General features: G+C 44.7%; 1 protein-coding gene across 5 annotated transcripts in view; it reads left to right on the forward strand.

The window, feature by feature from the left end:
* UNC13B (unc-13 homolog B) overlaps window positions 1-25,351 on the forward strand; it is a 123,255-nt gene that overhangs the window by 83,795 nt on the left and 14,109 nt on the right. For 3 of the 5 annotated variants that reach the window (XM_054178624.1, XM_054178623.1, XM_054178626.1), the window contains 9 exons: window positions 537-633; window positions 1,364-1,507; window positions 1,636-1,713; window positions 2,791-2,868; window positions 3,433-3,468; window positions 8,004-8,092; window positions 14,239-14,391; window positions 15,302-15,425; window positions 24,919-24,975. In XM_054178624.1, the coding sequence (XP_054034599.1) occupies window positions 537-633; window positions 1,364-1,507; window positions 1,636-1,713; window positions 2,791-2,868; window positions 3,433-3,468; window positions 8,004-8,092; window positions 14,239-14,391; window positions 15,302-15,425; window positions 24,919-24,975 (856 nt within the window). The remainder of the gene's footprint in view (window positions 1-536; window positions 634-1,363; window positions 1,508-1,635; window positions 1,714-2,790; window positions 2,869-3,432; window positions 3,469-8,003; window positions 8,093-14,238; window positions 14,392-15,301; window positions 15,426-24,918; window positions 24,976-25,351) is intronic. The other 2 variants (XM_054178625.1, XM_054178628.1) reach the window with 1 other exon arrangement.

Here is a 25,351-nt window from a genome sequence, read left to right on the forward strand (position 1 = left end):
CTGTTCTTCCCTTTTTACTCATTTGAAGTTCTCTCACAAAAGATGCTACACCCAAATGAGCAGCTGGATGGTGTCTTGGCATGCAGAGGGAGTGGGTCTGGAGGTCACCCTGTCATGTCTGACACAGGTGGAAGGGGAAGGCAAAGTGCTCTGAACTGACACAAAGTCAAAGGTCATTCTCTAGGGAAAAAAAAGAAGGGGAAGGTACTAAGGAAGAGGAAAGATAGGGGAGGACAAAACCAGCTCAGGACAAACAGTTTGTAGAGGCTGGGCTTCTGCTGATCCAGCCCAAATGATGATAAAGGCCCTGCTCACCAGCAGCTTGGAGTACAGCTAGGAGTTGTACTCCAGTACTCCAGTACAGTTACAGCTAGGAGTACCTTTATGAACATTGCCTGCATGCACAGATCACAACATTTGGACATCTAACAGTGGCAAACTTTCACAAGGCTTACTGAAGCATCAGAATGGTCTGAGCCTGGTTGGGGTGCTCTGCTTCTTGCTGTAACTTGCTGTCTTTCGTATCCTTCCTGCAGGTGGTTTGAGCAGTTTGTGATGCAGTGGCTGGATGAAAATGAAGATGTTTCCTTAGAATTCCTGCACGGTGCTCTGGAGAGAGATAAAAAAGATGGGGTATGTATGTCACTTCTAGTGGAGGATTGGGGCTGCCTTCTTCAGCGCCCAGAACCAAACACCACCACTTTAATTCAGCTGTTGTACAAGTGGAGGATGCAGTTCTTTTCGTTTGCTAAGCAACTAGGAAACTTGTGTTTTATAGGGCTTTTCTCTGCAGGTCACAGAGAGCTATTTCATAGCAAGGTGCATATCATGCATTTATGTCTGTTCTGCTGAATCTGTCAGCCGGTGGCTTGGTGATCTCATACCTCTGTGAGAAGTAGTTGAAGCGTAAGGCACTTTGTGTGTACTTAGTTAAGCAGTGAGAATGTGACCTGTATCTACTGACAGAGTGGTCTTATTAATTTGCTGAGAATTCTGATGGAGAAGCCTTCCCATTTGTTCAGGGATTGTTGGCCCTTTAGTCTGTGGTGCTAATGTAAGCATTCTCTTTATGACCTCTTCAACTGACAGGAAGGGCATGCATTTCATTAAGGATCTCAGCATCATACTGCATTTTCCTGGTTCTTGTCATACAGTTAGTGAAGGACAGTAAACTTCTAAGTTGAAAGAATGAAACATTTAGCTCCTCTGGGCCATTTGGAGAACTTTTAACTAATTCTAAAGATGATGGGGGGTTTTTTTGGTAAAGTTGTTCTGCTTCCAATATGGCAGATGATGGAGACATTGAAATGGATGTATTTGAGATCTTTCCATTTGAGAATGACTTCTTGTTCTTCTGGTTTAGTTCCAGCAAACATCTGAGCATGCTCTGTTCTCTTGCTCAGTGGTGGATGTCTTCACACAGCTCAATCAGAGCTTTGAGATCATTAAGAAGTTGGAGTGCCCAGACCCTGTCATTGTTGCTCATTATAACAGGAGATTTGCTAAGGTAATGCCCTCAACATCCAGCTGTTTACCTTCCCTTGCTGGGATGCAAACCAGCATGATGTTTTACTTCCTGGAGTTCTCCTGCAGCAACAGAGGACAAGTAATACTGCCTATATCTTGTCTTTGTAGACTATTGGGAAAGTGCTGATGCAGTATGCTGACATTCTTTCCAAGAGCTTCCAGTCCTACTGCTCCAAGGAGAAACTGGTGAGTTGTGCTGAGCTTCCCTTCTGCTCTGAGGAATCACATAATCTTCCTAATCACATTGCAGCTGACTGTGTTGATGGCATAAATATTTTCTGTATTGTTTTTATCATCACTTGTGTGCTTCTGCAGATTGGATTCTGGCTTGGTCATGAGATAAAACCAGATCCTGAGGATGATCTGCAGGGTTTGGAATCTGTCAGGTCCATCTGAAGTTGACTTCTGTTCTGTCTGTCTGGGTTGTATGTCAAAAGAGTGATTAAAAAAAAACCAAAGCAACAAACAACTCCTCCCCCCCTGACCTACCCTACCCCTGGAAAAAACAACCAACTAAGAAAAAGCCCAGCACCAAAGAAAGAAACAAACCCAACAGAAATATTGCCATAGTAAATGGGCACAGATTGCTCTCTAGGTTTGGCTCTTAGCAGCACTCTTAACTTACGTTGCCTTCATCCAATTAGCTTGCTGTTTAATACTGAATTCTGCCTATTAACTAAACAGGGCCTCACATTTTTGAACATAGGGGCTGCCATATGCTGGTTTTGCTTTCTCCCACACCTGTGCTGGGCATATAGCTGCAAAGGGAAGAGTCTATTACTCAGGCTGCCCTTGGCTGTTGCTCTCAGGCTTGGCCTGGCAGGGCCCAGCTGTGTCTCTGCATCTGGAATGTAAACCCTTCAGAACTGCACATTGCAACATATCTATTCTATTCTATTAAGAGTCTGAATGTGACACAGCTTGGACTCTTGCAGGGCATAGCATGAGCTGCAGAGAGTCAGGCCTTGTTCTGACTCTGATTTCTTCTTTGCTCTTTCTCTGAGTGTGATAAATCTAAGGAGGACAATGCAACAACAGAGATCTGAATTTTCTGGAACCGGTCATCCCATTTCAAGCTGAAGGAAGGAAAAAAAAGGCAACTTAGCTTTTTTAACTTTTGCTTAAAGCTGTGAATGCCTTACCTCTCACTTGACCCTCAGATCTGATGGTAATTGAGGAAGGGTGTTGAGGTGCAGACTCTCTCACGCGTAAAAATGCGTTGCCATCCTGAGCAGTAACATGCACCTGCTTTTCTCCCTTCAGCCCTGCATCCTGATGAATAACATCCAGCAACTAAGAGTACAGCTAGAGAAGATGTTTGAAGCCATGGGTGGTAAAGAGGTAAGAGTGCTAAAAGATTGAGTATCACCTATCCCTACTGCACTTCTACTAGATGACTTGCATCATACTGTTTCTTTAAGATTTCAGTCACATAGAGAGCCCTGTGACATCTGGCACTGTAGTAAAAGTCTGAAGGGACAGCCATGCCTGAAGCCCTTAAATTTGTCATAAGATGTAGGTACCGATGTTTTGAAGAACAGAACAGCATGGAGAAGGAAAGACAGTGATACATACTGTGCTTACATAGGCTGGATATAGGCATGGCTGGTGGTTTCACAACTCTGAAGACAGACCAGTCTGAGAACTGTTGACACTGAATCATACAGCATGGCATGTAAATGTGGGACAGGAGCTTTGGCACTAAATGTCCATTATCTAATATGTTGCAGACATGCAAGCCAGCATTCTGTACTCAGGCTTGGTTGGATACTCAGATGTGTCCATTTGTTCTGAGATGGCCATTTTATCAAAAATAAGATTTTCCTTCCCCAGATCACTGTTTGTGTCCTGATGTAATCCACTTTTTTTGTTTCTTTTTCTCTTCTTTTTCCATTGCTTTTCAAGATTCAGGAAAATGAAGAAAAGGCTGCTGATGCTGATGTTAGGAAAAATTATTTTCAAAGCCTAAGTGCATTTTCTTTGGTTATGTTGTGGTATAGAGCCTGTGCTATGACCTGTATGGCCGAGAGGAAAGTTAGCTTTGCTGATCAGCAGCTCAGTTTTTGCCTGTATTGCTGTTTCAAAATTTTCTTGTGCTCAGTGGCAGAATTCTATGAAGTAACAAAAATCTCAGCAAACGGGAGGCAAGGAAAAAACTGCTGTCATTCTTTTACACGTGGTCCCAGCAATCCTAATTTCTGAGGCCTTCATCAAGAGCTAGGAGTATATGCTCACAGATCTAATATCAGTGGTAGCAAAATGCTCATTTTTCATGAAAGAATAAACTGTTTATGAATTGGTTTAGAAAGTTTTAATCCATGTGTACTTAATTCCCCTTAAATAATCAGTTTGCTACTATTTTACATAGTGGTGCCCATTAAGGAGGGTTTCCTTGTATTTCAAATTGAAAGTATCACTTGATACTGTGTTAAATAGGGGGAGAAGAAAATTATTTTTTAAGAGTGTTGGCTACTTTTCCTGGCATAGGCCTCTCCTCTTCATTCTGCCCTTTGTCAAAGGTTTCACCTTTCTCAGCAAGTGTCAATAAGGTAGAACAGTGGTAATGAATCCACTATTTCCCCTGTACTGTGGAATCAGATTTAAAAGGGTGAGAGAAACCCAGACTGTGAGCAACAAAACACACGGGAAGAAATGTGGCAAATGTACTAGGAAGCCTGATTTTTGTGACTTTTTCTTTTCACATGCTGCTTGTCCACTTCATTAGGCTGCCACTGATCACCAGAAATACATTGTGTTGTGTTAGGTGCCTGCATTACTTATTATCACCAGGAGTTTCTCTCTTGGTGACTACTGTAGTTCTTTGCTTCTTGGCTTGAAACCTTCCAGGTCCTCTGTTTTGCTAGAGTAATGAAGGTCTTGTCCTAGTTTGAGTAGTCCTTTGTCTGATGCAGATTGAATCTGACTAGTAACAATTGGTGAGACCACAGCTTTGAAAACAGATCATGTAGACAAATGTGCTACAAGAAATGCAGCTATGGGTTTCTCTCCTTCAAGAAGGCAATTCTTATTCTCTGTAACAGATTTTATTTATATTCATCTAAACATCACACAGTAGCTTGCACAACAGTAAGCATTACCCTGACTGCTCTACCCAAAAAGGAACTGCTTCCCTGGGGAAGTAAAAAAGTGACATAGTATGTCCTGGTTGTCTTGAACTGTTCACCCTTCTGTGTTCTCAAAGGTGCTTTTAAGAACTAGGTACCAGATATTCCATTGTTACTCCTACAGGTATGTTAGATGTGCCATGTGTGAAGCCAGACCCTTGGGGATTGGTTTCAGTTAATGTGTGCATGTGGCTTCATCTGCTCTGATTCAAAGATCCAGCTCCATCTGTAGCTGTAGCACTGTGCAACTGTGCAAAGCTTTGAAATACTGCTGCTTCCTAGTGCTTTTTGCCAGTGGGTCTAAAACACTCCTGTGGAAATCCATATCACTTATTCACTGCTGCAGCAAGGGAAATGAAGAGATAAGGCTCACTCATAGTCATCCTGCAGTATGATATCATAGCATGGAACAGGAGGGCTTGTCCACTACAAAGAGGCATGGCACCTTTGCCCTCACTTCTTGTGCTTTTTCAAACTGTATTATTCAGAAGACACGTAACAGTGCCAAAATGGCTCAGGATCTCTGGGTTTAAGGTGTTGACACCATTTGGTCTGTGAACATTGCTAATCAGAAATAATAAGGAGAACAGCAGATGCTTTAAGAGCTCCTTGTGGAGGGATTCTCTTGGATTTGTGCTTGAAATCTCAAGGCACATATATACACACACACACAGAGAAAGAAGTATCTTAAATGATTTTTAAGATTCATAATTAACACTTTCATTTGCATTCTGAGCTATGTTAATTTCACAGAATCAAAACAGCTCCACTGTGGCTCAGTGGCATTCTCAGACATTCCTGAAATTTGTTGTAGAAAGGCAGTGTTTATAGAGTGGCAGGTAGCATTAAAATCATAATGAAGAATGGAGTCAAGGGGCAAGCCCTGGACTGTAATTTGGTACATGAAAATGTTTTAAAACCTTCATTTCTTGGGATTATAGAATCTAGAATGGTTTGTGTTGGAAGGGACCTCTAAAGGTCATCTAGTCCAATGCCACTGCAGTGAGCAGGGACATCCTTCATCAGATCAGGTTGCCCAGAGCCCTGTGAAGCCTGACCCTGAATGTCTCCAAAGATGGGGCCTCAGCTAGCTCCCTGGGCAGCCTGTTCCTATGTTCCCCTACATTCCCAGAGTGGAGGTTGTGCTTTAGCTCTATGCTAAAGTGGGCTGACGCTGGTATTTACTTGAACTTGGCCCCATTTATTTAATTATTCATACATTATTCAATAAAACCTTGTATGACATGTATTTTCTACCCACCTCTGCAGTTTTCCTGCAGATTTCAGTCTGTGTGCTGTCTCTGACACCAGAATAAGCCTTCCTCTCATTTCACTTGAGAGAGATGGCTGTCTGCAGTCTGGTTTTTTGCTTATCTTTTTTGTGAGCTATGAACTCATGTTACTGAAATTATGGGGTGCTGTACTGCTGGAGCCTAGATATGCTGTGAGATCCTACTACAAAACATTTGTGTGGCTTTTGTTTCCCTTTTACAAGGTGAATCATGTGAGGTGAGTATCAGAGACAAGCCTAGGGACCCAAAGAATTAGCTGCTGAGCAGCAGCAGATTGTTATCACACAAGTGTCATGTCTTCATTTTCATGTTAATCTGTACAATTAATGCTTCAGGAAATTCTCCTTTTAATGCTCAGCCAGGGCTAGCCTGCATTTTAAATCCAGAGTTAGCCACTTGAATAACAAATTGCAGTAAAGCAGTTATTTGAAATGTTTGAATGAATCGTGAACTGGTCCTGCCTCAGATCCACTGTTCAGTGCCTTTAATTCTAGGTAGTGAACTGGACTACTTATGACTCATTGTCCCTTTGCACAGTAGGAGAAGGGAAAGATTAATGGAGGGGCAAGACTAACCACCATCAACATGCTGGTTTTGTCTTGCCTACCAGCTTGGCTAGAATGACTGCTGATTGGCATGACATTAGCTTCTGTCTGCCTTGATAGAGCAAGGGAATTATAAAGGTAGTATGAAGACGCATTCCCTTTCTCTAAAAAAACACTAACCAGAGATTGCAATATCTACAGTTACAGACCTTTGGGGGTTTTAAAGTTTGTTAACTTCTTTTTTTTTTTTTCTCTTTTTTTTAAAATTCTGATCCAAGAATTTCATGAGCATAGTTTCTAATGCCTAATAGAGCCAGTTTTCCATGCCAGCTTACAGAAGGAGAATGAGTGGATTAGAGTCACAATTCCCTAAGGCCTGACTTTGTCTGACAGATGCTGAGGAATATGAAGAGGAATTCAGCAGTGAATATATAAATGGGAACTCCTGTCATGTTAAAATCCTGTATAGCTGCATATGTGAATATACCATAAAAATCAAAGCTGGTTTTTAACCATTGTGCTGGCATCTGGCTTGTTACACTTACAAGTAGATGTTTTGCCCCAGCAGTAAGGGCTGAAGCTCTGAACGCCGAATGCAAACATTTCTGGAAGGTTTTTGTTTCACAAGCAGCTCGCCTGGCTGCATTCAAAGGCAAGCCTCCTTTACAAGTTAGTCTTTCAGAGCAAGTGATACCAAAGCATTCAGCATGTGTTATGTACATGTACAGGTAGGTTGCTGAGAAGTGGCTTTTTTTGAGGCTGGAGGGATGGCTGTAGTGGTTCAAGGCTGTTCAAGGTGAAAACAGGTGGCTATGGGCTGATAATAGTGGAGCAAGCACTTTCTTACAGCATGTGGCAAGGTGTCATCAGTGTCCATGTAGTGCTTGGGGCATTTTTTCTTTTTCTTCAAATGAAGCCTCTGAACATATAAAAGAAAACATGTAAAACAACAGAAGAGCTACTTTTGCTGAATACCCAGAGCTGAGATTGTGCTTTCCAAAAGCAAATGGTACACATTTTCTGCAATAATATAGTGGCCAGATTTTCCAAATAGCTAGGGTCCAGTCTTCTGAGAGCAGTGGCTGGGTCAATCTTCACTTTGAACACTTGACAACAGGGTGCAAGGTGAAATAGCATCTTTCAAGAGATTGAGAAATGCACAAGTAAATCACATCCAGTCTGAAAAGCCCTCTCTCCTTCTGGACTTACAGGGTTGAAATGACTTGTGAGTCCAAGATAATGCATATCACTTGATGATTTCTCAGTCTACTTACTCTGTTGGTCATAGGGAGTTCACATTTCTCAGCTTTATAAATATCAGGAAGGATATTGAAGGGTACTGAAGCCTGAGGAAATCCAGCCTCTGTAATAGCAACAGGCAGTGAAGGAGAGCATAGTCTATTGCAGGTAGTTCACATGCTTAATAAGAGTAGCCTCAACAGTGAAGAAAAGCACTGTGAGAGATGGCAGACTGCAATCTGGGTTCAAGCTAAATGTTCTTCTTTCATCCACAGTTGGATGCAGAAGCAAGTGACCATCTCAAAGAGCTCCAGGTGAAGTTGAACAATGTTTTGGATGAGCTAAGTGCTGTGTTTGGTAACAGGTAAGTATAACAAAGTCTCTGAAGTATTCCTCTCTTCTGTCTAGTCTCATTCAGTCAGGTTAAGAAGAGAAAAGAAACAGGTGTCAACTGTGCTATATTTATCTTTTTGTTGTAAATTCATGGTCTTTCATAAATTCACAGGGACCATCTAAAAAAGTGAGAAATGTTTTTAAAGTCTCTCTAGCACTCTCCTTAGAAATGTAACATGGAGGTTTCTCATCTGTGAAATGTATTTGAATTACAGAGAGTGATGTTTTTATGTAAGCAGCGCTTGTCAGTGAGAGAGCTGTCTGCTCCTTTATTGCTCAAAAAGCAGTTTCCAGCTTAGTGCTTCTGCAGCAGTGTTCCATTTAAATGTTCTGCTCTGAGTGTACAGAACAGCCAACTGGCTTCTCATTGTGAAATGAATACTGGAGTAAGAAGGAAATAGGTTTAGAACTTGAGATTAACTTGTTCTAATGCTTTGTTGAATGATGTTTTCTAATGTTTCAAGGGAAAGAACTCTTTAGATTATTGCCATAGTAATTGATGCTAATTAAAGTTTTACTGTAAATCATGTTGACATTTACCTGAGCATAAAAATGTGCTTGACTTCGTAATAATTTTGTAGTGAACCGTGAAATATGTCGATTAAGCAAAGCCTAGAAATACATGGCTTCCAGCTGATCTTCAAAAGCAACCACTTCTCATGATGAACCCTGTTCATTTAATGATGTACTTTATGGCAAGATTAATGTAGACGTGAACTGAAATATAGGTGAAGCATGGACAAGGGGAATAAAGCAAATTCTACCCGCTTGGCCTTCAACAGTCTGTAGATCTGCAGTACTTAGGACCAAAATGTCACAGTGGGATTTAGAATGGAATGGAATAGAATAGGACAGAATGGAATAGAATAGAATAGACCAGACCAGGTTGGAAGAGACCCTCAAGATCATCGCGTCCAACCTATCATCCAACACCACCTAATCAACCAAACCATGGCACCAAGCAACCTGTCAAGTTTCCTCCTGAACACCTCCAATGATGGTGACTCCACCACCTCCCCAGGCAGCCCATTCCAATGGGCAATCACTCTGTCTGTGTAGAATTTCTTCCTAACACCCAGTCTGAACCTCCCCTTGCACAGCTTGAGACTGTGTCCTCTTGTTCTGGCACTGATTGCCTGGGAGAAGAGACCAACCTCCACCTGTCTACAACCTCCCTTCAGGTAGTTGTAGAGAGCAATAAGGTCACCCCTGAGTCTCCTCCAGGCTAAGCAAGCCCAGCTCCCTCAGTCTGGCTTCATAGAGCTTTTGTTCCAAACCCCTCACCAATTTTGTTGCCCTTCTCTGGACATTTGAGCACACAGATTTAAGTGGGGAAGTGAGGCCTTCCCATTGCTAGTAATAGATACCAGCAGCAGAGATGGAGAAACTCAAACTGCAGTTGAATTCAATTCAGTAAGTTTCATGATTAGATGAAGGATGAGTGAGGAATCATAATTGGGGGATGGTCTTTGCTATCAGAGACCTGTCTCCATGGTGTCACTGCTACAATACAATTAGGGTACAATCTTGATGTTTGCAAATACAGTTTAAAGAGATTATTTGGTATCAGCATACATACCAGGGAGTGTTTCAGAGAGAGATGCCAGCAAGAGATTTAGCCAGTCAAATGGCTCAGATGCTTTGCTCATTCCTTAACAGTGAGAGGGAATGGAAAGCAGAACTGCAATTTCCTATATAAGCAGGATCTTCTAAAATACGTAAATGTGGGAGGTAAGATGGATACCCACAATATTCTGTGCAGCGTCTGTAAACAGTTGCTCCTACAGCGTTGTGTGCACCTGACACTGCAGATCCTGGCTTTTCTTCATCTGTGTGAGACAATTGTGCCTGCTGGGAAAGCACAGGTGTCCTAGGTGGCTCGCAGCAGAAGTTCAGGCCACTTACAGAGATCTAAAGCTGACTTCCAAACCTGTCTACTTAAGTCTTTACCTCCTATCACTGACTTCTCTTCCTGGTTTCAAAACTTTGTGCTGTCAGTGAATAGCTAAATGCTGATTTTGGTAGTAACTGTTATTTTAAGTGTCAAAGCATTTTGTTTTATTTGCTCAATTGATCTGCTGACAGCTGTGATGATCTACTCATCATTTGTAACCTTTGTATTATTTTGCTTTGAATCTCCTCTTAAGAGATGGAGAAATAACTGTGCTTTAACACCTTGCATTTGCTGTATTACAGTGACACTGCTCGTTGTGCAGCTCAGCCCCATGTCCTGTTTTGACATCCTTGACATAGCATGGACTGTATGGCATTGGACTGGTTTCAGTCTATGCCTGCCTTCAGGCTGTTTCTGTTATTTTAAAGGCTTAAGTTTATGATAGGTCATAACCAGATGCATTACTGCCAATGGACTTCTGGGTGCTCAGAGTTGTGCATTCATAGTGCCATAGCTCCTTGCACAACGTCCCAGCCTCTGTAGTGGAATATACCCTGTGTACAGAAAGCAAAGACACAGCAGGGTGCTTTGAGCTAAGAACAGTGTTTCTTCAAATCAGGAAGTGATCAATTCTTTCTGCAAGCTGAAAAAACAAACTCCTCTCAAATGTGATTGTCTTGTGCTCAGAGGTGCTAGGCTGTCTGTGGATGCTTGGCACAGGGCACTGAAGAGCATACCCCTTGGTATGCTATTGATCTGCAACTGCAGACTACAGAGGCAGGACCCAGGCCCCCACCCTGCGGAACGGCACGTCCCCCTCCCCATCCCCCCGAGCCAGCATTGCTCTCCCGAGAGGCCGGCGCGCCGTGAGTGGAGACTGCTGCAGCAGCGGTGGTGCCTCCACCAGAGGGTAGGAGGTGCTGAGCCACCTGTGCTCCTGCATGAATTGTTCTCCAGTCAGGTCTCGTGGCCAGGGATAGGGGTGGTGGTAAAGATCTGTGTCCACCCAGACTGAGGTCGAACTTAAGCAGGCAGGTGTCCAGGCAACTGGATGTGGAGTGCTGGAGCCTGGCACCTGAAATGGAGGGCAGCAGTGATAACGCCTGCATTAGGTGTGAGCAGCTCGATTATCTGCTTAATCTAGTGGCTGAACTGAAGGAAGAAGTTGCTAGACACAGGACTGGAAGGGAATGTGAAAGGGAGTTGGAATTGAGGAACCAGGCTCTGCAGGCTCCCCTAGCAGAGGGAGGTGACCCAAGATGCAGCAGGAAATGGATACAGGTCCCTCTTAGGAGAGGCAAAGTAAAACCCTCACAGCTCCCCTCACCTTCCCAACTGCCCTTGCAAAACAAGTATGGGGCACTGGAAGTTGAGGGTGAGGTGAATGAGAAGACAGAAGAGACACCATCTGAGGTGTTGCCTAAAGCCAAATAGCCTATCCCCCACATCAGGACTTGTTCCCTTAAAACAAAAGAGGAGGGTAATTGTTATTGGTGATTCCCACCTGAGGGCAACAGAGGGCCCCATATGTCAGCCAGATCCTTCCCACAGGGAAGTCTGCTACCTCCCTGGGGCCTGGATCAGAGATGTTACCAGAGAGCTGCCTAGTCTGGTACAGTCCTCTGATTACTATCCCTTGATAGTGATGCAGGTGGGGAGCAATGAGGTTGAAACCAGAGGTCCAAAAGCAATCAAAAAGGACTTAAAGGCTCTGGGAAAACTAGTTGAGGGATCAGGGGCACAGGTCATGTTTTCATCAATACCCTTAGCTGCAGAAAGGAATACTGAAAGGAACAGGACAGCAGGTGTCATTAACAAGTGGCTCAGAGGCTGGTGCCACCAACAGAATTTTGGGGTTTCGATCTTGGGTAACTTTCTATGGCACCAGCTCTGCTTAGCAACAGATGGAGTACATCCGTCCCAGAGGAGGGGAAAGACCCCAGCACATGAGAACAGCCTGTCCCCCAGAGGGAAAAGGGTTCTCGGAAGGGATTGGCAGGACTCATTGACAGGGCCTTAAACTAGATTTGAAGGGGGAAGGGGCTGAAACCAGTCCCCCCAGACAGGAGTTTGAAGGTGGTAAGCTGGAGTCAGGGGGTGAAACCAGCAGCCCAGCTGCAGTGCATGTACACTAATGGGTGAGAGGAGCTGGAAGCCTTGTTACAGCAGGAAAGTTAAGATGTAGTTGCCATCACAGAAACATGGTGGGATGAGTCACATGACTGGAGCACTGTAATTGATGGCTGCAGGCCCTTCAGGAGAGACAGGCAAGGGAGAAGGGGTGGAGGGGTGGCCCTGTACATCAGGGAGGCTCTGGACACCATGGAACTAGAGATTAAGGATCATCAGGTTGAATGCCTGTGGGTGAGAATTAGAGGGAAGGCCAACAAGGCTGACATCCTGGTTGGAGTCTGTTACAGACCACCCAACCAGGATGAAGAGGTTGATGAATTATTCTATAGGCAGCTAGAGGCTGTCTCAAGATCACCAGACCTTGTTCTTATGGGTGACTTTAACCTGCCTGATATCTGCTGGGAACTTAGCAGAGAGGAGGCAGTCTAGAAGGTTCTTAGAGGGTATGGAGGATAGCTTCTTATCCCAGCTGCTGTGTAAGCCTACCAGGGGTAAGGCTTTGCTTGACCTTCTTTCTACAAGCAGAGAAGGGCTGGTGGGAGATGTGGTGGTTGGAGGCTGCCTGGGGTCCAGTGACCATGAGATAATTGAGTTTTCAATATGCAGTCAAGCTAAGAGGGGCAGCAACACAACCTGCACTCTGGACTTCTGGAGGGCAGACTTCAGGTTACTCAAGGAAGGTTCCTTGGGAAACAGCCCTTAAAAACAAAGGGGTCCAGGAGGGCTGGGCCTACTTCAAGAAAGAACTCTTGAAGGCTCAGGAGCAGGCTGTGCCAATGTGCCGGAAGATGAGCCGCCGGGGCAGACGGCCAGCCTGGATGGGCAATGAGCTTCTGAGTGAATTAAGGGGGAAAAAGAGGGTGTATCATCTTTGGAAGGAAGGAGAGGTTATCCATGGAATGTCTAAGGATGTTGCCTGGTCATGCAGGAAACAAATTAGAGAGGCAAAAGCCCATTTGGAGCTTAGACTGGCCTCTGATGTGAAGGACAACAAAAAATCCTTCTACAAATATGTTAATGGCAAGAGGAGGGACAAGGACAACCTCCACTCCTTAGTAAATTTGCAGATGACACCAAGCTGGGGGCAGGTGTTGATCTGTTAGAGGGTGGGAGAGCTCTGTAGAGGGATCTTGACAGGCTGGACAGATGGGCAGAGTAAAACAGCATGAGGTTTAACACATCTAAGTGCCAGGTTCTACACATTGGCCACAGCAACCCCATGCAGTGCTATAGGCTGGGGTCAGAGTGGCTGGAGAGCAGCCAGGCAGAGGGACCTGGGGGTACTCATTGATAGTAGGCTGAACATGAGCCATCAGTGTGCCCAGGTGGCCAAGAAGGCCAATGGCATCCTGGCCTGTATCAGGAACAGTGTCGCCAGCAGGAGCAGGGAAGTCATTCTGCCACTGTACTCAGCACTGGTTAGGCCACACCTTGAGTCCTGTGTCCAGTTCTGGGCCCCTCAGTTTAGGAGAGATGTTGATTTGGAACATGTCCAGAGAAGGGCAACAAAGCTGGTGAGGGGTTTGGAGCACAAGCCCTATGAGGAGAGGCTGAGGGAGCTGGGGTTGTTTAGCCTGGAGAAGAGGAGGCTCAGGGGAGACCTTCTTGCTGTCTACAACTACCTGAAGAGAGGTTGTAGGCAGGAGGGGGTTGGTCTCTTTTCCCAGGCAACCAGCACCTGAACAGGAGGACACAGTCTCAAGCTGCACCAGGGGAGGTTTAGGCTGGATGTTAGGAAGAAATTCTTCACAGAAGGATTGATTGGGCATTGGAATGTCATGCCCAGGGAGGTGGTGGAGTCACCATCACTGGAAGTGTTTGGGAGGAGACTGGATGAGGCACTTGGTGCCATGGTTTAGTTGATTAGATGGTGTTGGGTGATAGCTTGGACTTGATGATCTTGAAGGTCTTTTCTAACCTGGTTAATGCTATTCTATTTGTGTAACAAATACAGTAAGGAAATGAGCAGCAGATCCCAGGAAGCATGTTTACTGACTGCATGTTTTGTGGAATTGCATTTTCCCTTATGTCTTAGAGCTGAGATCTCTGCTGCTGATAACCCTGGTTTTGCCTCTCTCCTAACTGTTCAGCTTTCAGACTCGTATTGATGAGTGTGTCAAGCAAATGTCTGATATCCTCTGTCAAGTGAAAGGAACAGGAAACGTTGCTGCCAATGCCAGAAACACGGTTGCACAAGATGCAGATAATGTCCTGAGGCCACTGATGGATTTCCTGGATGGAAAGTAAGGGAGTGTGCAGATACATGTTACAGATACAGTGCATGGGGTTTGGAACACAAAAAAATTGCTCTGTGTTCTTGGTTTGTTCATGAGATGCCCAGGCTCCAAATTTTCAGGAAGAATTTAGTGGCTTTTCTTCTCATATCTGCCTCTCACAAGCCATGGATCACCTCTTTAGACTTCATTCATTGCCAGAGAACACTGAGTTCTCCTTTTTCACTCTGGCATTTACAGCAGTCAGCACAACATGCTGATGATCAGGTAGAGGGAAAGACTGGGATTTAAAATTTACTAGCTACAAGTTTTGTTGATAAATACAATTGCAACAAGTCCAAGAAATGCTTTGAGGTGTTTATAGAGGTGTATAATTGAGAGACTCGAGAAGCTGTCAAAATGCATGCAGGAACTTCTGCATAATAATCTGGGAAGTACTAATTTGGGGATTCATCAAAAATCATTATAGTAATTACTTGAAGTTTAAAACTACTATTCTTTTTTTTTTTTGTATGCTTGTTTGGTTTTTTTTTGTTTGGTTTATTTTTGCTATATAAATACTCTGTAAACCTGGTACATTGGGAAGTATCTTCTTAAAGGGAGCCAGTTCAATGGTGCCTGCTCTTAGGTGGATTATTCCCAACCACTGTGTCTTCTGTACCCTCTGTAATCCTCAGGTCAATAAACAGAAGTTTCTGAGATCAGAAATGTCAATAATCCATTTTGGCCAAATGTCTTTAGTGCTAGAACTCCAAGGGTGAAGACAGGTTGTGCTTTATGAAAAGGGAAGAGTTTTACACTAAATGCAGCTGTTATGACAAACTGCCATAGATGGGCCACCAGTTCTCCTATGCACATCTCCTTTTGCTTTGCAAACTGCCTTCTTTCAGCTTACTAAGTTCGTGTTCTTTCCCTGCAGCCTGACACTGTTTGCTACCGTGTGTGAAAAGACAGTGTTGAAACGGGTGCTGAAGGAGCTCTGGAGGGTGGTAATGAACACCATGGAGAAGCTGATTGTTCTGCCTCCTCTTACAGACCATACGGTAAAACATTTTCTCTTTGCTGACTCATAGCAGAAAGTGTTGCCATTGTCTGTGTAACTCATCTCCTCGACCTAATGAGTCATCTGTCCAGGTACATTTGCCTGCATGCAGCCTGCTCAGGGATGGAAAAATATGTCTGTAAACCAGTGAAGTAAGAGTGCAGGGCTTCCAGATACAGAGCACGCTCTAGGAGAAAAGCAGTTAAATATTCATCATCCAATAGGAGTTGCTATTGAGTGAATCAAATCACAGTGGTAAGAGTTTCACAATCCTTTAAAAAGAGCTATATATGGGATTATTGGGCAGTTAGCGTTGTATCAATACCTGTAAACACTTATGCCTAATTATTGTCATCTGCTAGTCAGGTGTCTCTCTGTATGAATGTGGTTAATTTGGGCTTGTTTTTAATGACATCACCTCCTAGTTTAGCCCGGAAGGCTTTAACATCAGTATGAGCTGGCATAATGTATGTCTTTGATGTTGGGTAGTAGGAAGCATGTCCAGATAGTTTGCCTTCAAAGGTAGTCTTTTATATAATTGTTCAGCTGTGTGGATGTGATGGATGAATGTGTCATGAAGGTAGTGATGTTTTTAACAATGGAAGATTAACTCTTCCTCAATTTTGAGAAACCACAGACACTGATTAAATGTCAGTCATGCATACCCAGCTGCTTTGATGGATGACTTTCAGTTGGAGGCAGTGTGAAGGCTCATTGTTTAGAGATGATCCAGCACTTCTCCTGTGTGTTGGATTGTACTTATGGTCTGTAGCTATTGTGTGCTGATCATCTCCCCCCCACCAACAGAGGGCAGACCAATAGTGGTTTCCACTGTTCAGGAGTTGCCCTCATATTTTTTGTGAACTTCACAGAATCACAGAATATTGGGGGCTAGAAGGGTCATCAAAAGATCATCTAGTCCAACCCCCCTCCCAGAGCAGGGTCACCTATACCAGATCTTGCAAGACTGCATCCAGACAGTCTTCAGAGAGAGAGACTCCACAAGGCCCTGGGCAGCCTGTTCCAGTGTTCTGTCACCCTCACAGTGAAAAAAAAACCTCCTCATGTTTCCATGGAACTTCCTATGCCTCAACTTCCACCCTATTCCACCCCATTGTCATTGGGCACCACCATGAAGAGCCTAACTCCATCCTCTTGGCACTCACCCTTTACATATTTATAAACATTAATGAGGTCACCCTAAGTCTCCTCCAAGCTAAAGAGCCTCAGCTCCCTCGGTCTGTTGTCATAAGGAAGATATTGTGGCTCTGCACTGGACTCCTTACATAGAATCATACATAGAATAAACCAGGTTGGAAGAGACCTTCAAGATCATCGCGTCCAACCCATCAACCAATCCAACACCACCTAAACAACTAACCCAGCAGTCCCCTGTCCTTCCTGAACTGAGGTTGTGGAACTGGACACAATATTCCAGATGCAGCCTCACCAGGGCAGAGCAGAGGAGAAGAACCACCTCTCTTGCCCTCCTAACCACACGTCTTCTAATACACCCCAGGATGGCATTGGCTTTCTTGGCCCCAAGAGCACATTTCTGGCTCATGGTCAGCCTCCATTAGGACCCCCAGGTCCTTTTCCTTTTCACTGCTCTCTAGCAAGTCAGTCTCCAACCTATGCTGACACATGAGGTTATTCTTTCCTAGGTGCAAGACACTAGTCTTGCCCTTGTTGAATTTCATTACATTTCTCCCTGCCCAGCTCTCCAGCTCTTGGGCTGCAATGTGAGGAAAAGAGATGCAAAGGTGCGTCAGGCATGAGGGTTTTTTTTGCTCTGAGAGGAAAGGCCTTTGTCTCTGGCCTTGATGATGACAACTTCAAACAAAACTGGTGAGATGCAATTTGCTGCCATACCTACTAAGCAGGAAATAACCATGAGATAAGGACTGCTTGCTTCAAGCTCAGATCTAAAGTAATCATTTCTGTTTGCCTTTTCAATTTACAAAGGAGAAGAGAAGGAAATGTAAATGGTGGTGTTTTTTTCCCCCTCTCAGTTGAATTGCTGTAAAAAGGAGTCTTTGGGGACAGGTGCTAAAATCACCACGTGAAAGCAACATTAGCGTGACCCCTGCAGAATGTACATAGTGAGTTCAGGAGCCTCAGAGAGAACCAGGGTGGAGCTGCTTGAGCTTTATACTTGCTAGTTTTGAATTTTAAAGGCACAGCAGGAAAGTGCTTGTGTCATGAAGGAGGCAGCAAATGTGATCAGTCAATTCTTACAACCTGCAGAAGGGCTTTGAGGACCTTTTAAAAGAAGTTTCTTGTTACCATCACTTCACATTTCAGTTTCAAACTGAGAGGCTCTTATTTTGTGTAATGAAGCAGATCCTCAGTTGTCTGAGATAATGCAGAATGCTAATAGCTGTTTGTAGAGTGGTGGTGAATGGTGCCACATCCAGCTGGCAGCCAGGCACTAGTGGTGTGCCCCAGGGATCAGTGCTGGGCCCCATGCTCTTTAACATCTTTATTGATGACCTGGATGAGGGCATCGAGTCCATCATCAGTAAATTTGCTGATGACACCAAGCTGGGGGCAGGAGTTGATCTGCTGGAGGGTAGAGAGGCTCTGCAGAGGGACCTCGACAGGCTGGGCAGATGGGCAGAGTCCAACGGCATGAGATTGAACACATCCAAGTGCCAGGTTCTGCACATTGGCCACAACAACCCCATGCAGAGCTACAGGCTGGGGTCAGAGTGGCTGGAGAGTGGCCAGGCAGAGAGGGGCTTGGGGGTGCTGGTCGATAGTAGGCTGAACATGAGCCTGCAGTGTGCCCAGGCAGCTAAGAGGGCCAATGGCATCCTGGCCTGCATCAGGAACAGTGTGGCCAGCAGGAGCAGGGAGGTCATTCTGCCCCTGTACACTGCACTGGTTAGGCCACACCTCGAGTGCTGTGTCCAGTTCTGGGCCCCTCAGTTTAGGAAGGAGGTTGACTTGCTGGAACGAGTCCAGAGAAGGGCAATGAAGCTGGTGAGGGGTTTGGAACATAAGCCCTACGAGGAGAGGCTGAGGGAGCTGGGGTTGCTTAGCCTGGAGAAGAGGAGACTCAGGGGTGACCTTATTACTCTCTACAACTACCTGAAGGGAGGTTGTAGACAGACAGATGTTGGTCTCTTCTCCCAGGCAGCCAGTACCAGAACAAGAGGACACAGTCTCAGGCTGCGCCAGGGGAGGTTTAGGCTGGAGGTTAGGAAAAAGTTCTATACAGAAAGAGTGATTGCCCATTGGAATGGGCTGCCTGGGGAGGCGGTGGAGTCGCCATCACTGGAGGTTTTCAGGAGAAGACTTGATGGGGTGCTTGGTGCCGTGGGTTAGTTGTTTAGGTGGTGTTGGATTGGTTGATGGGTTGGATGCGATGATCTTGAAGGTCTCTTCCAACCTGGTTTATTCTATGTATGTATTCTATGTATTCTATCATAGTCACAACTGAGAAGAGGAGATGGCATCAAGTTACACCAGGGGAAGTTCAGGTTAGACATTAGGAAAAACTTCTATGCTGAAAGGGTTATCAAAGACTGGAACTGGCTGCCTAGGGAAATGGTTGAATCACCATCCCTGGGTGTATGTGAGAGCTGTCTAGATGTGGTGCTTAAGGATATGGTGGCCCTGATAGAGTTGGTTTTGATGATCTTAAAGGTCTTTTCTAACCAGAGTGATTTTGTGACAAGGCTGAACTAGTCATACTAGAGAGTGGCTGTTTCAGAAGGGTGGTTTTAAACAGTGCATTGATTAAAATGATCTTGTCTGCAGTCCTTGAATGGGGAACTTGTGGTGAGGCTTGATGGGATACAAGGACAAAGGGCCTCTTCTACTATCCCCTGGGACTTAGTGATCTATTCTGACAGCACTAGGTTTTTCATCATGCCTAGTAGTGAAGGCTGGCAGAACTAGACAATGCAAAACTCAGGATTGGCAGTGTGGGCAGAAGCAGTACTTTCTCTTTGCTGTTCTACTTCTCTGCCATGCACCTCTTACTTAATTTTACTTTCTGTTTGGGATTTTTTGTTTGGTTGGTTTGTTTTGTTTTTCTTCTGAGACCACATGAGACTCAGATATATATGCAGGCACTTATTTTCCTCCCAGCTCTCAGCAATAGAGGGCTGCCCCCGCATGGTTGAAGGACCACTGGATAGGGACTTGCCTTCTAAAAGTCCTCTGCAACCCTGAAGAAGTATTAGAATAGAATTAGAATTACAGAATTAACCAGGTTGGAAAAGACCTTTGAGATCATCAAGTCCAACCTATCACCCAACACCATCTAATCAACTAAACCATGGCACCAAGTGCCCCATCCAGTCTTTTCTTAAACGTCTCCAGTGATGGTGACTCCACCACCTCCCTGGGCAGCCCATAGGAGATATTCATGGTAGGAAAGAGTCCCTTTTTATGGAATGTTTTCTCTCCTTTCTCTAAAATTGCTGGAGGTGCGAAAGTGGTTTTGGTGCTGGTCGTGGAAAGCATCCTCCAGTAGAATGTTCCTGAAACACTACTGCCTGTCTCACGTGTCGCTTACATGGGCCTGTTACTGCACAGTGCTTTGGTGCCCATTACTTTCCTGACTGATCAATTCCAGTTAGATTAGCTTTGCCTGTGTTACATGGGGAAGATAATCTGAGCTCTGCTCTTCCATTCTCTGCTGCTTCTGGAAGATTTTGTATAGTGTTGGCTTAGGTGAGTAAGCAGTCAGCTACTGCCTGTGAGCTGCCCCAGTAGAGACAGGGCAATTTTACAGACTCCCACTCTGAGGACCTGAGCTGCAGGTACCTTAAATGACTTTCAGATGAATGTCTTCTACCTCTCTGAGCATTGACTGCCCCTGCATTGTGAGATTAGTAGCAACATAACCACCTCCAGTAACTCACCAAGCAGTTTACACCTCACTAGTTTAAGTAAAGGTCAGCATTTAATTAAACACTCTGTGTTTTGGATGAGCAGATATGCAGACATAGCTCTCTGGGAATCCTTATTTTGGGGTTCAGTGCACAGCAGCAGGAGATATTAGCAGATGAGTTATACATTTCTTTATCCCTCACTGCTCAGGATGAAACTACAGCATGCCAACAGTGACTAGTCAGGTCAGTGAAGAGTTGCTTAATTTACACACAGATGATACCTCTGGAGTCTTTCCTTGATTTATTTCACACAGTGTGCTGCAGCCATTCATGTGAGGCTCTATTTGCACTTGCACTTGCTTCTGCCTTTTTTTTTTTCCCTACTCATCAGACTTATGTTCACTAAATGAGAATGTGGCCCAGGGTTAAGAACAACATTTTCTTCAAGCTGTGGGCAGACTTTACACATGACTTCCAAAACAGCTGTTCTTCAGGTTCATATGCAAGTGACACCACTCCCAGAACTGTTCTGTTGTGGAGATGGTGGCTTTAAAAGGTTTTCCAAAACCTTTCTGAACTGGTGTTAGTTTAAATGAATCCTCCCTCTTGTGCTAGCTAGGAGCAGGAAAGTCCAGGACTACCTCTGTGATGAGGAGGAAAAGATTTCTTAGCCTTGCATGAAACAGTGGTCTTTGAACTGCATGTGTGTCCTAATCTCTGTATGGGCAGGTAGCCAGCAGGAACAGGGAGGTCATTCTGCCCCTGTACACAGCACTGGTTAGGCCACACCTTGAGTACTGTGTCCAGTTCTGGGCCCCTCAGTTTAGGAAGGATGTTGACTTGCTGGAGCATGTCCAGAGAAGGGCAGCAAAGTTGGTAAGGGGTTTGGAGCACAAGCCCTATGAGGAGAGACTGAGGGAGCTGGGGTTGCTTAGCCTGGAGAGGAGGAGACTCAGGGGAGACCTTATTACTCTCTACAACTACCTGAAGGGAGGTTGTAGACAGGCAGAGGTTCACACAGTATCACAGTATCACAGTAACTAAGGTTGGAAGAGACCCCAAGGATCATCAAGTCCAACCTGTTCCAACAGACCTCACAACTAGACCATGGCACCAAGTGCCACGTCCAATCTCCCCTTGAACACCTCCAGGGACGGCGACTCCACCACCTCCCCGGGCAGCACATTCCAATGACGAACGACTCGCTCAGTGAAGAACTTTTTCCTCACCTCGAGTCTAAACCTCCCCTGGCACAGCTTGAGACTGTGTCCCCTTGTTCTGGTGCTGATTGCCTGGGAGAAGAGACCAACCCCCACCTGGCTACAACCACCCTTCAGGTAGTTGTAGAGGGCAATGAGGTCACCTCTGATCCTTCTCTTCTCCAGGCTAAACAATCCCAGCTCCCTCAGCCTCTCCTCATAGGGCTGTGCTCAAGGCCTCTCTCCAGCCTTGTTGCCCTTCTCTGGACACGTTCAAGTGTCTCGATGTCCTTCCTAAACTGAGGGGCCCAGAACTGGACACAGGACTCAAGGTGTGGCCTAACCAATGCAGAGTCCAGGGGCACAATGACCTCCCTGCTCCTGCTGGCCACACTATTCCTAATACAGGCCAGGATGCCATTGGCCTTCTTGGCCACCTGGGCACACTGCTGGCTCATGTTTAGGTGGGTGTCAATCAGCACCCCCAGGTCCCTCTCTGTTTGGCAGCTCTCCAGCCACTCTGACCTCAGCCTGTAGCTCTGCATGGGGTTGCCGTGGCCAAAGTGCAGCACCCGGCGCTTCTCCCAGGCAACCAGCACCAGAACAAGAGGACACAGTCTCAAGCTGCACCAGGGGAAGTTTAGGCTGGAGGTTAGGAAGAAGTTCTACACAGAGAGAGTGATTGCCCATTGGAATGGGCTGCCCAGGGAGGTGGTGGAGTCACCATCATTGGAGGTGTTCAGGAGGAGACTTGGGTGCTTGGTGACATGGGTTAGTTGATTAAGTGTTGTTGGATGATAGGTTGGACACGATGATCTTGAAGGTCTCTTTCAACCTGGTTTCTCTCCTCTCCTCTCCTCTCTGAACCTCCCCTCCCCCTCCCCCTCCCCTCCCCCTCCCCTCCCCCTCCCCTCCCCCTCCCCTTCCCCTCCCCTCCCCCTCCCCTCCCCTCCCCCTCCCCTCCCCCTCCCCTCCCCCTCCCCTTCCCCTCCCCTTCCCTTCCCTCCCCTCCTCTTTTTGCACTCACATTTAAGCCTCAGAGTTTAATGCACCCAAGGAGCTAAAAAATACTCTTAGTCTTTAATGGGTGGTAGCAGACATTCATTGATGATGAATTAATTTTTTTTAATTAACTTCAGTTATGCTAACAGATCACCAGGTCGCGTTGTCATCGAATGTAGGAATTAAATCTAGGGAAGAAATGTACAATCTCAGATGAAACTTCCTTGCATTGGTATGGTCCCAAAAAGTAAGCCTGAGTAATAATATGTTTTTCAAAAAGGGGCTGGAATTCAGAAGACTTGCTGCAGTCTTTTGTTTCCTAACTTTATCAGCTGAGTGGTAGGATAGTTAAGCTATGACAGTGTGAGCCTCACGCAACACAAATCAGCGCTGCTCTGTTGGCTTCTAGCAATTAGACTTCAGCCAGCCGATGATCTTCCTCTAAATGCTTTACCTTTGAGGAATAAAACAGTCAGGTTGTTAACAAGGAATTAAAAGCCATTGTGTTATGGGCTATCAATGTGTTTTATGTTTCCAAAAAGTTTTAAGAAGCTAAAACTAATTTCCTGGGAAGAACCTGGAAAACCAGCATTAAGGTCTGTCACATTCCCAGCCACATTTGCCACAAATCTAGGCAGAAATGTTTCAGAATAAGGACTTTGTTTTCCCTCACATTGTGCTCTTGACATTTTAATAAATTCTGCTGTGGGCAGCTTTTCTCAAAGCTTCTTGATATGTTTGTTGTCTTCACTCCCTGGAGACATACCTGGAATAAGTGCTGTCTGTAGAGTCTTGTGATATGTTTCCCATTAAAAAATAACGTGTTTTGGGGAGGGATAGCATCTTGTTTACAAGAATGCCATTTGGCAAAGGAGGAGCTGCTGTCCTGATTTTCATTAGATACTACCAGCACTGATGACAAACCTGAAGAAACTTCTTGCAGACACACTGACAGGGATTGGCATTGATTGATGGGGATTTTCTTACTGGCCAAGAACTGAGGAGTAGTTATCTGAGCAGCTTTGTTCCTTGAAGCGTAACAAATCCCTGGTTATTGCTCAGTGTTACCAACCTGCCCTCCTTAGCAACCTGTGGCAGGGAGATTACCTGCCTAGGCTAGTTAATGTTGTTGTTGTTCAAGTGTACAGGAAAAATAAGTGTCCAATGAAGGATGAAAAGAATGGCTCAGGAAAAGTTAATTTTAGTGTGTTTTGATACTACTCATTTAACCTTTTCAAAATTCAGGTCATAAATATGTGGGTTTGTTTTGGTTTTGGTTTTCTTTCTACTTGGTTACCAGGCATGAAAACCTTAAGTTTTAAGACCCATCAGTCAAACAAGCTTTGTAACCAATTATGCAGACGAGCAGGTGCATCTGTTAGGTATCTGTTGAGTACTGGCTGAAGCCATGTCCCTTGCTGGATTAGTTGCTCTGGGAAGGTTTAATTAGCAAAGAGGAGTCATGTGTGACTTTGTTTTGTCCCTACAGCCCACTAGTCTGAAGTGGAGGGCAAAGTTTCATGATTCAATAAATGCACAATTCATAGCCAAAATTACAGTAGGCTAGAGTTCTATGCTCAGTGGAGTAATAGGCAGATGTGACTTTTTTAAAGAAGAAGGCAACATTAGATGAATGAAAAGGAGCAAAGTAGAGGAAAATAATTTCCGGCATACCCCGCAAAGCATCTCTGGGAGGAGAGTCTGAAGAACTGTCTTGGCTGCTTTGGGCTTTCTCATTGACTTTTGGACTTAATTGGGAAAAGGAAAAATATATTAGTTGTAATCCTTGCAGAGACAGTATGTGGAAGTCCATTATACAAGAGCATACGTACAAGATTTCCCATGAGTTTTGTTTCTTCATTGGTCATAAACCATCAGTAAGCAACAGTGGAGAAGGAGAGCTGTTGGCCAAGCTTGTGATGTATACCAGTGATACCATAACATTCACTGAGCTTTGTTTGCAAAAAACACTCAGATCCAGTTTTGTGTCTGATCTGCCTTCTCTACTTCTACAGAGAGATTACGATCACTTGTGTGACCTTTTGCTTTGCATGGTCTTATTCTGTCTTCATGTATATTTAGATTTGAAATATAAAGTTGCACTTGGAGACAAAGCCAGTGCACTTGCCTTCACCCCCCACCCCGGTCCATGCCATTTGTTTGAAGGCACATCCTGTTTAAATACATGGCTGCTGTAAGCAAGAGTGAACCAGTTAGCAGGATGCTGTGCTCCGAAATAGTTCTTGATGTTGTATGCACAGAAATGCCAGGTTTTATACTAGGTAATAAACTGGCAAGGAGTCAAGTTATTGTGACTTGCCTTGGGGTAGTTATGTAAGGTTCTGGTTGTGGACTGACTTGCCTTGCTCAAAGGGAAAACATTCAAAGCTTGTTTATAATCTTTTTTCCCCTTCATCCCTTCTTTTCTGACTTCTTGCAATCATAGGGCACACAGTTGATTTTCAGTGCTGCTAAGGAACTGGGACACTTATCAAAGCTAAAGGTATTGTTCTGCATGGCTTGTGTTAATGTCCATGTGTGTAAGCGTGAAATTGTAGTAGCGAGTCTCATGTCTTGTGCTTCCAGAGGTTTGTTGATAAATGTAGTCTTAGAGAAATGTTTTTGAATGCATTAAATGTGCTTTTAAATACATTCTGCTAACAGTAGTGTTGTGTTTAACTGTTGAATTTTATTGTGGATTTAATCATCAGTGTAGTTTTTGTCTTCTGTGGACACGGTGATCGGTTCGGTATACCGATGTGAAAATTCAATACAGCAGTGCTCTTAATGTCTGACTAGTTCCTCTGTATCCCCATCTGTAAAAGAGGAGTGATCCTGGTAATGAGATGTTGGTCAGAAAGATGATTGTGCTGTTGATG

Source organism: Dryobates pubescens, chromosome Z (genome assembly GCF_014839835.1).
Source record: "Dryobates pubescens isolate bDryPub1 chromosome Z, bDryPub1.pri, whole genome shotgun sequence".
Classification (NCBI taxonomy): domain Eukaryota; kingdom Metazoa; phylum Chordata; class Aves; order Piciformes; family Picidae; genus Dryobates; species Dryobates pubescens.